The sequence below is a fragment of the Heloderma suspectum genome, chromosome 4, assembly GCF_057233095.1.
Source record: "Heloderma suspectum isolate Gila_16-S chromosome 4, 16-S_ref, whole genome shotgun sequence".
Classification (NCBI taxonomy): Eukaryota; Metazoa; Chordata; class Lepidosauria; order Squamata; family Helodermatidae; genus Heloderma; species Heloderma suspectum.
This window is the reverse complement of record NC_139461.1, coordinates 58758060-58773149: the sequence shown is the minus strand read 5'-3', so window position 1 is coordinate 58773149 and position 15090 is coordinate 58758060. Positions and strand designations below refer to the sequence as shown.

The 15090-nt window shown below is 41.9% G+C and overlaps 1 protein-coding gene across 1 annotated transcript in view; it reads left to right on the top strand.

Annotated features, from left to right (window-relative positions):
* PREX2 (phosphatidylinositol-3,4,5-trisphosphate dependent Rac exchange factor 2) overlaps window positions 1-15090 on the top strand; it is a 218198-nt gene that overhangs the window by 161505 nt on the left and 41603 nt on the right. The window contains exons 32-35 of the mRNA XM_084848048.1: window positions 391-608; window positions 4004-4106; window positions 6314-6457; window positions 9204-9318. Coding sequence (XP_084704174.1) covers window positions 391-608; window positions 4004-4106; window positions 6314-6457; window positions 9204-9318 — 580 coding nt within the window. The remainder of the gene's footprint in view (window positions 1-390; window positions 609-4003; window positions 4107-6313; window positions 6458-9203; window positions 9319-15090) is intronic.

Sequence of the window (15090 nt, the reverse complement as noted above, 5' to 3'; positions counted from 1 at the left end):
CTGCAAATTATATCCATGTGTCAAAGATAACTGAATATACAGAAGATACTTTTTCTGCAATTAGGCCAACTTGTGGTCCTATATTAAGTGGAAAGGGAGAATAGAAATGTACTATATAAATGTAATAAAAATAGAATTTTCACAGTCAATAGATAAACTAAATTAATCTATTGTTTTGACCATAGTTTACAAAAATGCTGGATATGCATTCCTGTCCCTACAGAAACAACATGTACACAAATTACTTGGTGCTTGATAGCAGCGTTTATGTATAATGTGACATTTTGCCCAAGAAAATAGTGATCGTGCTGTTACAATTTGTTGTGCATTTACTTTACAGTGAACTTATTTTTCCTTATTTATTGTTCTCCTTCATTGTGCCCTTCACAGATAGTGAGATACAGCTCAGACGAGACATGGTTTTCTGCCAGAGTCTAGTGGCCACGGTTTGTGCTTTTTCAGAGCAACTAATAGCTGCTTTAAATCAGATGTTTGACAATAGCAAGGAGTGTGAAATGGAGACACAAGAGGCCAGCAGAAGATGGCTGGAACAGATATCCAATGCAGGTGTCCTCCTTTACTTCCAGTCACTATTGTCACCAAACCTGGTGAGAATTCCTATGCATGTCTATCATTCTGTGTAATGTTCTTATTGTCCTGACCAAATGCAGCTAGAATTAACCTCTGTCACAAGAAGAAGGAGCAATTTTCTAAAAACGTCACGAAGTTGCTGAATTTAATTTAGATGGCTCTGTACTATAGTCTATTTTGGAAGTTGATAAATTGAACTAATAGGCAAACTATATCAAGGTTCTGGTATACTTTTTCTTTTCTACTTGAAGTCATTAACACTTCTTTTTTACTGGAAGCCTGAAGCCAAATAATTGGCTGGTTAGTTCAAATCAATATGTGAAATGCCTCCCCTCCCCTCCTTCTTGTTCTGTTTTGATCCTAATTGCCTCCTTAGAGTTGCCAAGGTCACATACTGGAGTAACCATTGAAGCCACAACTGGTGGGAGTTTAAGACTCTTAGAGATAGCATTCCTTGGCTTCCAGAGCTTTCTACTCTGCCCTCAAAACTGTGGTCTGTGGCAATACTGCCAGTCTGCAGACTATCCTGTCTCCAGTTCCTATGTAAAATTTTGCCCTCATCCTGATTTTCTCCAGGGTCTCTCTTTTTTCAACTACATGTATCCACTGCCCATTGGGTTGGATCCAGACTAAGTTACTTGAACTTTGGTCCTAGTGAAATCAGTGGGGCAACTTAGTCATGACTGGCCCATTGATTTCATTGGGAACAAAGTGCAACTAACTTAGTCTGGATGCAACACATTATATCCCAAGAGTCCTACTTTTCAGTACCCTACCACGTTTACCCATTTCCTTTAACCTTTCTAGCATTTCTCTCTCTTTCTCCCATCAAAGCATATAGCCCCTTCATAAATACTGTCAATTTTTTTTCTTATCTCTGATTTGTCTTTTGTTTTTGTCTCAATTCCATTTCTTATCTGCCCTTTTCTTCAAGCTTCATTCTCCACCTACCCTTCCTTCAGGTTGCTCTGGTGCACATTTCACATTATATACTAACACACAAACATGCATTTGAAACCCTATGCAATGATGAGGCAATTTAGAATGGGGAAATGGCAGGCAGGGTAGGTGGGGAAAATGTCTTCCCCTCCCCTGCCATTTGTCCACTCTAAATGCCTCCCTTTTAAAGCAGCTGTACTAAACAAAAACAAAAAAAAGACATTGGAACATTGCTACATACATTAGCATGTAACTTGCAATTCTCTCCTCTTCCTTAGTTGACTGCTGCACCATAAGTCCCAGCATATGTGAAATCATTTTTATTAAGCATCTTTCCATGGTACTTTAGTACAATCTTACAGATAAATGTTCAGGGGATAGTAGTTCAGTTCCTACCCATTTATCTTGTCTCATTACCAAAGACTCAAGGAACTAGTGGGTTTCTAGAACTCTGCTTACATCGATAACTTTGGTGGAATGCTTAATCAAATCCTAGAATAATATATTAGCAGATCATTGACCAAATTGTTTCTAAGTACCTTTTCCCACAGGCCAGAGTGTAGTGTGATGAAAGATAAAGTGGTCAGTGTTGGGTAAGAAAGAAAATGGAAGAGAAGGCCATAGAGGAAAGACAAGGATTGTTTTCTTAATACTGATTTGGAGGTGGTGGCAAGTTATCCAGGCAGAGGTAAAAGACAGTAGGAAAGGTCTATCAGTACTACCCTGGATTTGTAATCTTTGAATATGTCTGGCTGCAGTTGTGTAGGACGAGATACAGTTTCGGCTTATTTCAGCATTGTGAGTTCAGGTTTTGTTTAGTGTTTTAGTTTTTAAATGTATATTTGAGGAAGTAACAAAGGTCTACCTTTATTATATGCATCAGAAATGAAATCTCTGTGTTCAGTTATTTAATGCTTCTTGCTTTGAAGAGAAGCTAAATATATAGTAAAATCATTTCCAGAGGTGTAGCTGTGTTAGTTCATTGCAGCAAAAACAACAAAGAGCTTTGTGGCTAACAAATATATTATTGCATAAGCTTTTGTAGCCTAGAGCCCACTTCATCTGGTTCACAAAAATATTTGGTTCAATAAATTTGTTAGTTTTTAAGATACCTTTAAGGGTTTTTTTGTTTTAGTAAATTCATATTTTGTTTCTTGATATGCTAATAAACTAGGGAAGGTATCATAAAATACAATTACTCAGAATCAAATTCTTTGATTTCTGTTGTAGCTGCTATAAGCCTTTCATAGAATCATAGAATAGTAGGGTTGGAAGACCATCGAGTCCAACCCCCTGCTCAGTGCAGGAATCCAAGTCAGAGCATCCCCGACAGATGGTTGTCCAGCCTCATCTTGAATGCTTCCAGTGTGGGAGAGCCCACTACCTCCCTAGGTAATTGGTTCCATTGTCATATTGCTCTAACAGTCAGGAAGTTTTTCCTGATGTTCAGCTGTAATCTGGCTTCCTGTAACTTGAGTCCATTATTCCGTGTCCTGCATTCTGGGATGATCGAGAAGAGATGCTGGCCTTCCTCTCTGTGACAACCTTTCAAGTACTTGAAGAGTGCTATCATATCTCCCTTCAGTCTTCTCTTCTCAAGGCTAAACATTCCCAGTTCTTTCAGTCTCTCTTTACCTCCTGGCAGCACATAGTTCTAAGTTGGCAAGAATGTAATAAAATGTGCTGAGAAGACATACAGAGATGCATTTTTAAAGTTCTCAACATTGTAACACAAAGTGTTTTAGGGCGCAATCCTATCTGGATAATCACCAGCCTCTGAAATCAGAGGCTGCTGATTACCCTATGCAGGGTGGCTGGAACATGGGGGGAACCACCATTTTGCCTGGATGGGTGATTTTGCCTGTCCAGGTGCAGCTTTGAGGAGGGGGAGGGAAGGGGCCTGGAAACCCGATAGGAAGCTGTGAGAAGCAGCTTCCATGGTCTCCTCCCCTCCCTGTCCCCGGGAACGCCCCCCTTTCCCCATCTCTATGCTCTGTTTCCAAGTACGGAGATGTAGCTGGCACGAAGAGAACTACACTGGCTATGAGGATGTGGGGGAGGGGGTGGGGAGCACAGTTCCCAGAAACTGAACAATCCTATGGCCTCTAGATGGTGTCTAGCAGCAATAGGATTGCTCCCTTAAGCATTTAATCTTAAATTGTTGTGCAGCATTTCTAGGCGTACTCATTTGCATGAGCAACAATTACAGTTCCATGTGATTAAATGCCATGGCCAACACAGCAAACAGTAAATCATCTTGCTATATTCAACATATTTCATCATTGCTAGTAATCTTCTTTTGACAGCAGATGTAGTGGAAATTCAATAGAAATAAATCCATCTTCAGTTACTGTTGAGTTAATTGGGTTAACTACTGCTTCAGTGAAACAGGATGTGACCATCTGCAGTTAATGTTAATAATCACATGCATCAATCTAGAGTAATTACTAGACTCATTATTTTTTTTTTCCAGACTGATGAACAAGCTATGCTAGAAGACACATTGGTTGCATTGTTTGACCTGGAGAAAGTTACATTTTATTTTAAACAATCTGAACAAGAGCCACTAGTTGCAAGTGAGTATCGCAAAGTATATTTAAGTCTTCTATTAGACTTAATGGTCTATTTTAGTAGACCATTAGTAGACCATTTAGCAGACCATTTAGTAAGTCCATATTACTTCAAAATGTAGTATGACATAAATACCAAATTCTCATTTGTGTCTTATCACTTGCGTATGGAACTCCTGGAAATTCTAAATCGTTTTGGAATAAATATCTGTGCAGCCTTAAAGCCTAATCCAGGTGCAACATCCCCAATTTCCTAATAATTGTCAGGAGATTCAGAGCATGAATGGATTTTTTCATCCTTTCCTTAACAATGGTGCAGGATTACATGTGCATCAGTGAATGCTAGTTATGATAACTGCAGGCAGTCTAACAAGTTAGAGGGATGGGGAAGAGGAGTTGCTGAGCTTTTCTACACAAGGCTGTTAATCTGCTGTATCTACTTTCAGTTTCATTGCAGAATTGAGATCTGAAGAGCATTTCCTTTCCTGCTTTTCCGCTACATAACCTCTAGATGCTACTGTAGATAGCATCTACTTTACTGTATATTTACTATTTTATTTTACTGTATTTTATTTTACTGTATTTTATTTTATTTTACTGTAGCAAATATTTCGCTATTTGTGCGAAATAGCACAAATAACACAAGCAAAAAAAGCATTTTCTTTTGGTTTCACAATTAAATGCTGCATTTTCCCTGCTCTGAACAAAGTCGCTGAAAGTGCTTGTTAGGCGCAGAAGTAAAAGCAGAGGGTCACAATATCATCTAAAGAACCCGTAAACATTGATGAGTAGGGAATGATGAGTGCACAATAAATGCCTCATGTTGAAAAGCCCCAAAGTTCCTGGGACCAAGGCCTGAAGGGAATCTAGCAGAGAGGATAATGAAAGCCATAGCTAGCAGTAAGAAAGACAAGGCAAAATGGGATGCGTTCAATGGTACACATGCTTTGCATGCAAAAGGTTCCAGTTCAATTCCCAGTATCTCCAGTTTAGCCATGTTAGCTTTAACATCAGTACAATGTAATGCTGCACCAATTATCTCCAGAATGCAAGAGAAAGTGAAGGAGGGAGTCCTCCTGATTGGGAAAGTTACATTTTCGCTGAACTTAAATAAACATAATGCATATATACAGGAAACTTTAAACATTCTGAAAAGCCTCTAGCTGCGAGTTACTACTAAAGACTACTATATTTCCACCTTCCACTGTTACGAAGATGAATCAGCCATTTTTATTTCCACGGTAGGATTTTTGGTATGCATGGGTTTAGTAATATGGGTCAGAATTTTAGCCTGACAAAAATCCGGAGAAAGTGAAGAAAGCAAGGATTTGTGTAATATTTTGATCTCATCTACTCAGTTGAGGGTCCAAATTTGATTTAAAGCAGCAGAGTAGAATTGTCCTAATGTTTCAACTAAATATTAATGCTTGCCATGTGGATACCGCCAAAAACTGCACTGCATGTTGAATTGTCCCATTCTCCCGCATAACATAGGAACACTCACCACATGATATGTCATCATGAGGTGAATTTCCATGTTTCCCTCAGCAGCATCCAATTATGTGGAGTGGAAGTTAGGAAACACACCTCATGCTGATGTCATAACACAGTTGCTATTCCTACATGTTATAGAAGACAAGTGGAGATTGTGACACTGGGATTCCATTTTTGTGGAATTCCCTTGGCAAGTGTAACATATACTTCCAGTCTAAATCACATTTGCTGGGTGATTTGCTATCATCATAAAGATAGGGATTAACTCTGCTGGATAGGAAACACTTTTTATTTGTATTTGTATTTGTTTATTTAATGCATTTATATCCTACTTTTCCTCAAAGGCTTTCAAGCATACATGGCTTTTTCCCATTTTATCCTCAAAACAAAACAGAGAGCTTCGGCTATTGGGCGGTACAGAAATTAAATAAATAAATAAATTAAATAAATAAACAACCCTATGAGGTGGGTTAAGCTGAGAGATAGTGACTGGCCCATGGTCACTCAGTGATCTTGGCAGAGTGGGGATTTGAACCTGGGTCTTCCCAGTTCTAGTCCAGTACTAATCACTACAAAACACTGGCTTTCATCTCTTACCCACAGATCCTTTCCTTTTTTCTAGCATGAGAAATTTTTTAGTTTTGTTTTCTTACAGTAGTTGTAGCAAAAATCTTGACTGGGTGTTGGCCTTTGATTTAATATGATTTTTTTTTTTTTAGATATGCCAATCACATACCAAGCAGAAGGAAGCCGACAAGCCTTGAAAATTTACTTTTACCTTGATAGTTACAATTTTGAACAACTTCCTCAAAGATTGAAGAATGGCGGAGGTTTTAACACTTATCCAGTTCTGTTTGCCCAAGGTAAAACATCCACGCCCCCACACACAACATTAATATGATAAAACATAACTGCTGAAATTCTCAAGCATGCCTGTTTTCTTCAATACAGCAGCATTCTACAGAAAAATATGTTATTTTAGTGTGAAACTCATGCATTAATTATGCACATACATATATATATGAACATACATACATACATATATATATATGAATCAAAGCTATGGTTTTCCCAGTAGTAATGTATGGCTGTGAGAGCTGGACTATAAGGAAGGCTGAGCGCCGAAGAATTGATGCTTTCGAACTGTGGTGCTGGAGAAGACTCTTACGAGTCCCCTGGACTGCAAGGAGGTCAAATCAGTCCTTCCTAAAGGAAATCAACCCTGAGTGCTCATTGGAAGGACAGATACTGAAGCTGAAGCTCCAATATTTTGGCCACCTAATGCGAAGAGAAAACTCTCTGGAAAAGACCCTGCTGCTGGGAAAGACTGAAGGCAAAAGGAGAAGGGGACGGCAGAGGATGAGATGGCTAGATGGTATCACCGATGCAATGAATATGAACTTGAGCACACTCCGGGAGAGAGCGCAGGACAGGAAGGCCTGGCGTGCTATGGTCCATGGGGTCACGAAGAGTCGGACACGACTGAACGACTGAACAACAAAATATATGAACATTCTTCTCCACAACAACCTGACATAAGCTGTAATACATTCATTCACTTGTTCACTTCCATCTGTTTGGACACTGTCTTGCAAGCTTGAACTTGTAATATGTACACACTACAAGCCCTGCCCCCACATCAAAACAAAAAACTTCATGGTGGAAATGCACATCCACATCTTTCGATGTGCATAGTCATGCACATTGCGATGATTATCTGGACCTCATTGAACAAGCTGGATGCAACATTTACTAGGCTGGTTTGCCCAACATGCCAGGCTCACTGTGGGTTATTTAATCCACATTAAACTGTGGCACATGCTAAGCGCATATGGCTGCCATTATGAATATGCAACCCCTGATGGGGTTGTGACATGTTGTCCGAAGCCAGCCACCATGGTTTATTCAAGGGTTAAACAACCCTCTCATAACCTTCAGTTTATAGTAGGGTTATGTAAGGGTGGTTTAACCCTCAAATAACCTACAGTGGTCAGGTGCTGGTAACATGCTGCAACTTCATCAGGATTGCATATTCAAAATGGTGGCCACATGTGCCTGGCACATGCTGTGGATTATCATGGGTTAAATAATTCACAGTGAGTCCAGCGTGTTGTGTGAACCAGGTAATTGTGTGTGAGGATGTGTGGCCCTGTTTAGGGTTACTTGTGATTTAGAGCTAGATTTGGAACCATTATTTATAGTGATTTTTTTTTTTTTTTACTCTTGCTTAAATGTAAGTAGCAAAGCCTCTTTATACTGGACCCTGTCCCAGAGTAAAGGGATAAGCACCTCTTTCTTACAGATCTGATTCTACACCACTGTCTTTGTAGATCATATGGTTCCATGTACCACTTATTAATTTACAGCATGGATCTGGGCATATAATTTGACCAATGGACTTAACTATCTTTTATGCAGAAAGAAAATTAAGGTCTTTGGAAACACTCAAGAGGTTGAACAATAAATAAATTATTTATTAACTGATCATTTAAAGAACTTTTAGCAGAATTAATATCCTGCATATTAAGGCTATGAATCCACAGGCTGTTTTCAACAAAATTATTCTTATTGGCTACATTTTAATCATTCCCTAGGGAGATGTACTCTTACAATTTATATTTATTATCAAAGTGGCACCATTATTAATTGAAATATCTTTTATTAATATGCTCCTTCTGTCAAATGTCAACTACCATGTTCACATTTCAATGTAATAATGGGATTATTCACTTAATAGGTTCTAATTTTATCAGCTCCGGATTTACATAAATTCTTCTTAAATGAGTAGTAAAGGCTCAGCAGTGTATAACGATCAAAGCTGCAATCCTATGCACACATATAGTGCAACCCTACCACCCCCCTCAAGTGTTGATGGCTGGAGGGCACTAAGACTGTGCATTGTTGGCTGGCTCCCCATTGGCAGAGAGACACATCATCCGGGGAGGGGAGGGCTCAGCTGTGGCAGAGACCCTCACTGTGCTAAGTGGGTAGAAAGCTACTGCCAGCAGAAAGCTCTGTTCCAGGAGTGGGGTGCAGAGAAGCCAGCTCTGAATCCATTGGATCCAAAGCTGTTCCATTCCCCAGAAGGGCCCAGTCTAGGCCTGTCAGCTGCTTGATGGGAGTGTAAAGACTGTTTCCAATTCTAAGGAAATATTCTGGAATGTTAACTCCCTATTTGAGGTGACTTATTGGAGTGTATCAGTAGAAAATTAAGACCTTATTTTAGTGGCAGTCAAGACCAGTTACTGGGGTGAAGAAAGCTATTGAATAAACTCTGCTTAGCTTATCATTCTTATGAGAAGGTATCATAGGATCCTTCTGGTGAAAACAGCAAAGAAAGACTCAGATAATTCTTCCTTAATAGGTACTTCTAAAGGTAAATAACAAGGACAAGCTAATAACTCTTCCATTTGGCAAACATTTTCCCAGAGTTTGTTTACAATGATTATTTCAATGATTACTTGGGCCTTGTGCAGCCCAATCCTGTTCATGTTGATATAGGTAAGGTAAAAACACATTTGGAGGCTTCAGCATCTATTGATATATTTTAACTCGAAAAAAAGGAATAAATAATACACATCTTCCATTCTTATTTCCATTCTCCTATAGCTCTGGAAAGCATGGAAGGCTATTATTATAGAGACAATGTATCAGTAGAAGAATTTCAAGCCCAGATTAATGCAGCTTCATTGGAAAAAGTGAAACAGTATAACCAAAAACTCAGGTAAGTAATTAGCTATCAATTATATCCAAGATCACAAATTTGGTTCATAGTCCTGAAACAGTATGGGCAAGTGAAGCCCTATTTAGTGGATCTCCAGGCACAAACACCTTTAGGACTGCAAATAATAATAATAATAATAATGATAATAATAATAATAATAATATATCATCATCCCAATCTACAAATTAGTAAAATATGAGTACATGAAAGGGCAGTAAGAAAGGGCCCCTGCCTTACTGTAACTCAGCCTATGGCTGGGTTGGGATGATCACGGGGATAAAAGAAGCCATCATGGCTTCTCCCTCCACGCCTGTGCATGCCGGTTGTGGGACTGGCATTTGCATAATTATACCCACCATGCAGTTGCTGTTTCATCCGAACCCAGCACATGGTGCAACGGGGTGGCTTCGTACCCACCCTGCCATCCCTCCTGCACATTGTGAATTGTAGGGTGAGTACGAAGCCACCCCCACTGCACCGCACTCTAGGTTTGGAAGACACACCAACCCGTGCTGCATTGTGGGGGATTATGCAGATACCGGCCCTGCATACACAGGGGCTGGGGTAGAAGCCATGATGGCTTCTTTTACCCTCACTATCATCCCAACCCAGCCTATAACTAAACCTAAGCAGGCATAAGTGAAACCACTGCGTGTTCCCTGCTCACATCTGCCACTGCCCTTTTCTTCCTCGGTCAGTTCCCCTGTGTTGAATTTTAGACTGTAAGCTTCTTGGAGAAGAGGCCTTTCTTCTGGTACTGTATAAAGCACTAAGCATTTAGAGAGCAACATGCGCGTGCGCACTCACACCATATAATCTTAAATAAAATCAGTGTGGTTCATTTGTTCATTAAAAAATAATACTTAGGTTTTACAAGGATTCACAACTCTTCACTTACAGCCACCTCACCTGATTTGGGCATAGCATTCAGACTGCAGGAGCTATGGTGTATGCAGCTAGGAACAAGCGTCAAGCCCACATGCTCAGCCTTCCTTCTCCCACTCCACTCCTTCCCTACTCCTTTCGTGTGCCAGATCAGATCCTGTCTTGATATTCTGGTTACCAATCCAGTATTAAACGAGGATTCCCCATTTCTGATGTAATGGGGAACCTGGTTTAAAACAAATGAGGATCTCCACACCAAAACCAGCATGTGAGACGGGTGGGGTGAGGGAAAAGCGTGTGTGCCTGATACCCATTCCTTACTTCATAAACTCTGGTCTGTGCAGCCCAGAAAGTTGCACCTGAATCGGGCTCTTATTTCACAAAGCCGTTCAAAATTTTAAATGAGCCTCTCTGATTTTAAGATGAACCATACAAATGTTTTGCCAAATGATCTGAAGGAAAACGGAAGACAAGATTAGAGTTAAGAGTCTATGAAACATTCTTCCAAACCCAACAGACGTAACGCCCTTCTACCACAAGTCATGCTTAAGAGAGCCAACCAAAGCCATTCCGCCATGATATCCTTCCCTTCCACTTTGCTCCATGGACCAGCATGTATACTATGGCCCGTAAGGAATGGACTGTGCGGTAGGTGCTACAAACAGCTAAGCCATGTTAATAGGCAAGAAACGTCTTATCTTGATTTTTTTGTTTAGCTGCAGATAAATCTTTAGTGCCTGCCCCAATCTCATTTTAATGGTTCTATATGTCCTTGTCAAACTGTCAGCCAGATTGCAGTTGTCTTCTATAATTAGACTTTACTAGTTTTGCTTTCTTGGCACTTGCAAGAAAAATAGTATGCTAATGTTCTGTTTTCAAGTTGTGGGAGAGCTTAGTGCCGTACATTTACTCAAACCCTATGTTTTTCTGGTGGGAAGATGTTGCTCTAAGCATACAATATAATATGTTGTATAATATAATATATAATATTTTATAAGCATAAAATATGTTGTAAGCATACAATAAAATATAAAAGCAGTAAAACTACGGTATAACCCCACCCAGTCATCCACACTGGGGGATTAGGATTACGCTCAAAATCAGTAATGATTTTTTAAACACCTTTATTATTGTATATATAAAAGCTCAGCAGTTATGAAAAGCTTAAGGGACCTTAGTGATAGATTTATAACAACAGAAAGACATTGTATTGTAAACAGCGAATAATTACAGGAGTTTTTTATTAGATCAGTTAGTCTCTTCATAATCTTGGGAAATTAGGTAAAAGGAAGAAGTCAAATACAGTTGTAAGGCATTACTATCAATTCTAAAACCAATTAAGGATTTATTTGTTACTGTTATGCTAGACATCTTTTATTCTTCACCACTAATCTTATTTTATGGCAGTAGGGGCATATTTGGTGAAATACTAGTTCTCATTTTCCATTGCTTTCAAATCACACCAAATAATTGGAATTGCACCAAATTTGGGGCCATTTAGCATTTACATGTTATACAAGCTACTTTGAAAATTGTGGATATTGTCTCCCCGTTGTCATAGCTGTATGTGTTGGATGGGTACAAACATGCTTGATCCATTGATCCGAATCATGTGGAGTCTCTTCAAGGCAATCTAGCAAGTAAGAGATGGTACTAGTGTGGAGAGAATCCATATGCTTCCGTGGCGGAATTTTTTTTTTTTTTTTTTATGTATTAGGGCTAGGAACCTTTTTTCTGTTTAGGGCCACATGTTCTCTCTCTCTCTTTCTCTCTGCCATCCCCTTTTCTCCTGCCCCCTCTTTTTCTGGTACCCTCTTTTCTCTCCATCTCTCTCTTTTTCTGACATCCCTTTTCTCTCTCTCTCTCTTTCTTTCTCTTTGGCACTCCCTTGTCGCCTGGTGAATTTGCTTTCCAGATGAACCTATTCCTCAATTAATGAAAAGCATTAGGAATTTTTAGCCTTTTTATCTGCTCAGTCAAGTGCAGCTAGTTCTGTTTTTCTGATTGGCTGAAATGCCGCTTGTTGCGAGGCAGATCTGTGGGGAAATCCAGTGACAAGTGAAAGCAGAGAATGACAGTCTCAACAACTCCTGATGTCAGCTTCACACTGACCCTTGACCCACAACATATCTGGCCTTTCCTCTTAGCCAGCCTAGCAGAAAGATGTTCCATTGCTGAAGTTCACCTGTAAACTTGCCCCATTGCCTTTGAAGAGCATCAGCGCTACATGTAAAACATACCAGCAGCAGCCATTCTCCTGTCTCCTCTGCCACCAACTCCCAAGTTCATTACTAAAGTTCAGCCCTCCCCATTTCTATTTCCATGGCAACCACTCCAAGCCAAGTACAAGTCACTGCTTGTTCTCTTCCTTTTCTCTTCCTCATCTCCCCAGCCAGCACCTCTGCACCTGCTGGGTGCTTTGAAACCCAGATGCCTAACAGAGACGAGTCTCTCTCATCCCCTTCTAGCTCAGAGCCAGGCAATGGTACCTGAATCTTGGTCTTCTTCTGCCTCAGGCTGGCCTCCTGCAGCTGGTGGATCTTGCAGGCTTGCTGCCGCTCTCATTTGAAGAAGAACAGCTCGGATAACAGCTGTTTGTCCTACTTGGTCACCTTGTGGAGCTGTTAGGCCTTAAGGGTGAAGTGATTTTGGGTCTCCTCACAGTGCTCAGCTTCTAGGTCTGCCCACAGTGCTTCCAGATCGTGCTGGTAGCCCTTGTGGAAGAGTGACAGTGAGCAGCTTCTGCTGCGAGTGCTGCTACTCTCCACAAGAACTCCAGTGCCAACATCAAGGGGCTGGTATGGGATCTAGTATGAAAATAGGTGAGGGGTGCCCAGAGGAACATCTGATGATGGTGTGGGCCATCCTATGGGCTGTGGGTTCCACACCTCAGCATTATTTATTTATTAAATTTATTAATCGCCCATCTGACTGGTCACCCAGCCACTCTGGGCGATGTACAACCCACCATAAACAATTTAAAACAATAAAATTTTACCATAAATTTTTTTTAAAAAAAATACCCTAACCCACCCCAAATGCCTGCCTGAACAACCACGTTTTTAATGCACGACGGAAGCTCATTAAAGAGGGGGCATGACGGAGTTCCCTAGGGAGGGAATTCCACAGAGTGGGGGCCACCAGAGAGAAGGCCCTCTCCCTCGTCCCCACCAGTCTAGCTGTCCTGGCTGATGGGACAGAGAGAAGGCCATCCGAGGCTGATCTTGTTAAGCGGCCTGTCTGGTGTTGCTGGAGGCGCTCCTTAAGATAGGCTGGGCCGGAACCATATAGGGTTTTAAAGGTCAAAACCAACACCTTGAATTTGGCCCGGAAAACAACTGGTAACCCGTGCAACTCCTTCAGCACTGGAGTGATGTGATCTCGCCGGCGGCTGCCTTTAATCAGGCGAGCCGCCGCGTTCTGTACCAGCTGCAGTTTCTGAACCGTCTTCAAGGGTAACCCCACGTAGAGCGCATTACAGTAGTCTAAACGAGAGGAGACCAGGGCATGTACTACCGATGGGAGCAGATGGTCGGGAAGGAAGGGGCGCAGCCGCCGTATCAGATGGAGTTGATACAGCGCTGTCCGGCTCACAGCTGACACCTGAGCCTCCATGGACAGCTGGGAGTCCAAAATGACCCCCAGGCTGCGGACCTGGTCTTTCAAGGGTAGCCGTACCCCATTCAACACCAGGTCAACATCCCCCAGCCGCCTCTTGTCTCCCACCAAAAGTACCTCGGTCTCGTCAGGGTTGAGCTTCAGCTTATTCCTCCCCATCCAGCCACTCACCGTCTCCAGACATTTGGACAGGGATTCTACGGCCAACCTTGGTGAAGATTTGAATGAGAGGTAGAGCTGCGTGTCATCCGCATATTGATGACACTGCACCCCAAACCTCCTGATGATAGCCCCCAGTGGCTTCACATAGATGTTAAATAGCATCGGGGAGTGGATGGAACCCTGTGGCACCCCACAAGTAAGTGGCCACGGGTCCGAAACCTCCTCTCCCAGTGCTACCCTCTGGTACCTGCCAGAAAGGAAGGACTGGAACCACCGCAATACAGTGTTTCCAATGCCCAACCCCTCCAGGCGGTCCAGGAGGATACCGTGGTCAACGGTATCAAAAGCCGCTGAGAGGTCGAGGAGAACAAGGAAGGAGCATTCACCCCTATCCAGAGCCCTCCTCATATCATCCACCAAGGCGACCAAGGCCGTTTCTGTCCCATGCCCAGGCCTGAAGCCCAACTGAAATGGGTCTAGATAATCAGTTTCTTCCAAGTGTGCCTTCAACTGCACCGCCACCACCCGCTCAATCACCTTGCCCAAAAATGGCAGATTTGAGACTGGGCGAAAGTTGTTCAGAACTTGAGGATCCAAGGAGGGCTTCTTTAAGAGCGGTCTTATCACTGCCTCCTTGAGGGCTGATGGCATCACTCCCTCCTCAAGGGAGGCGTTCACCACCGCCTTGATCCCCTCACCCAGTCTCTCTCTGCAGCTCATAATGAGCCAAGATGGGCAAGGATCAAGTAAGCAGGTGGTTGGCCTTACAGATGAAAGCACCTTGTCCACTTCATCAGGAGGAAGAAGCTGGAACCGATCCCACAAAACCGGTTTGCCACAGGCCGCCTCTTGCTCACTAACTGTATCCACAGTGTGCAGAGTAACACACCTAATCTGATCAATTTTATCTGCAAAGTGCCTTGCCAAAGCCTCACAGGAGAACTTAGAATGCTCCAGTGGTTCCGGAGCCACAGGACCGACCAGGCTCCGGACCACTTGGAACAGCCTCCTGGGGAAGCACTCTGCAGACGCGATGGAGGCAGCATAATATTCCTTTTTTGCTGCCTTCACCGCCAAGTGATAGGCTGAAGATATAGCTCTAGCCCG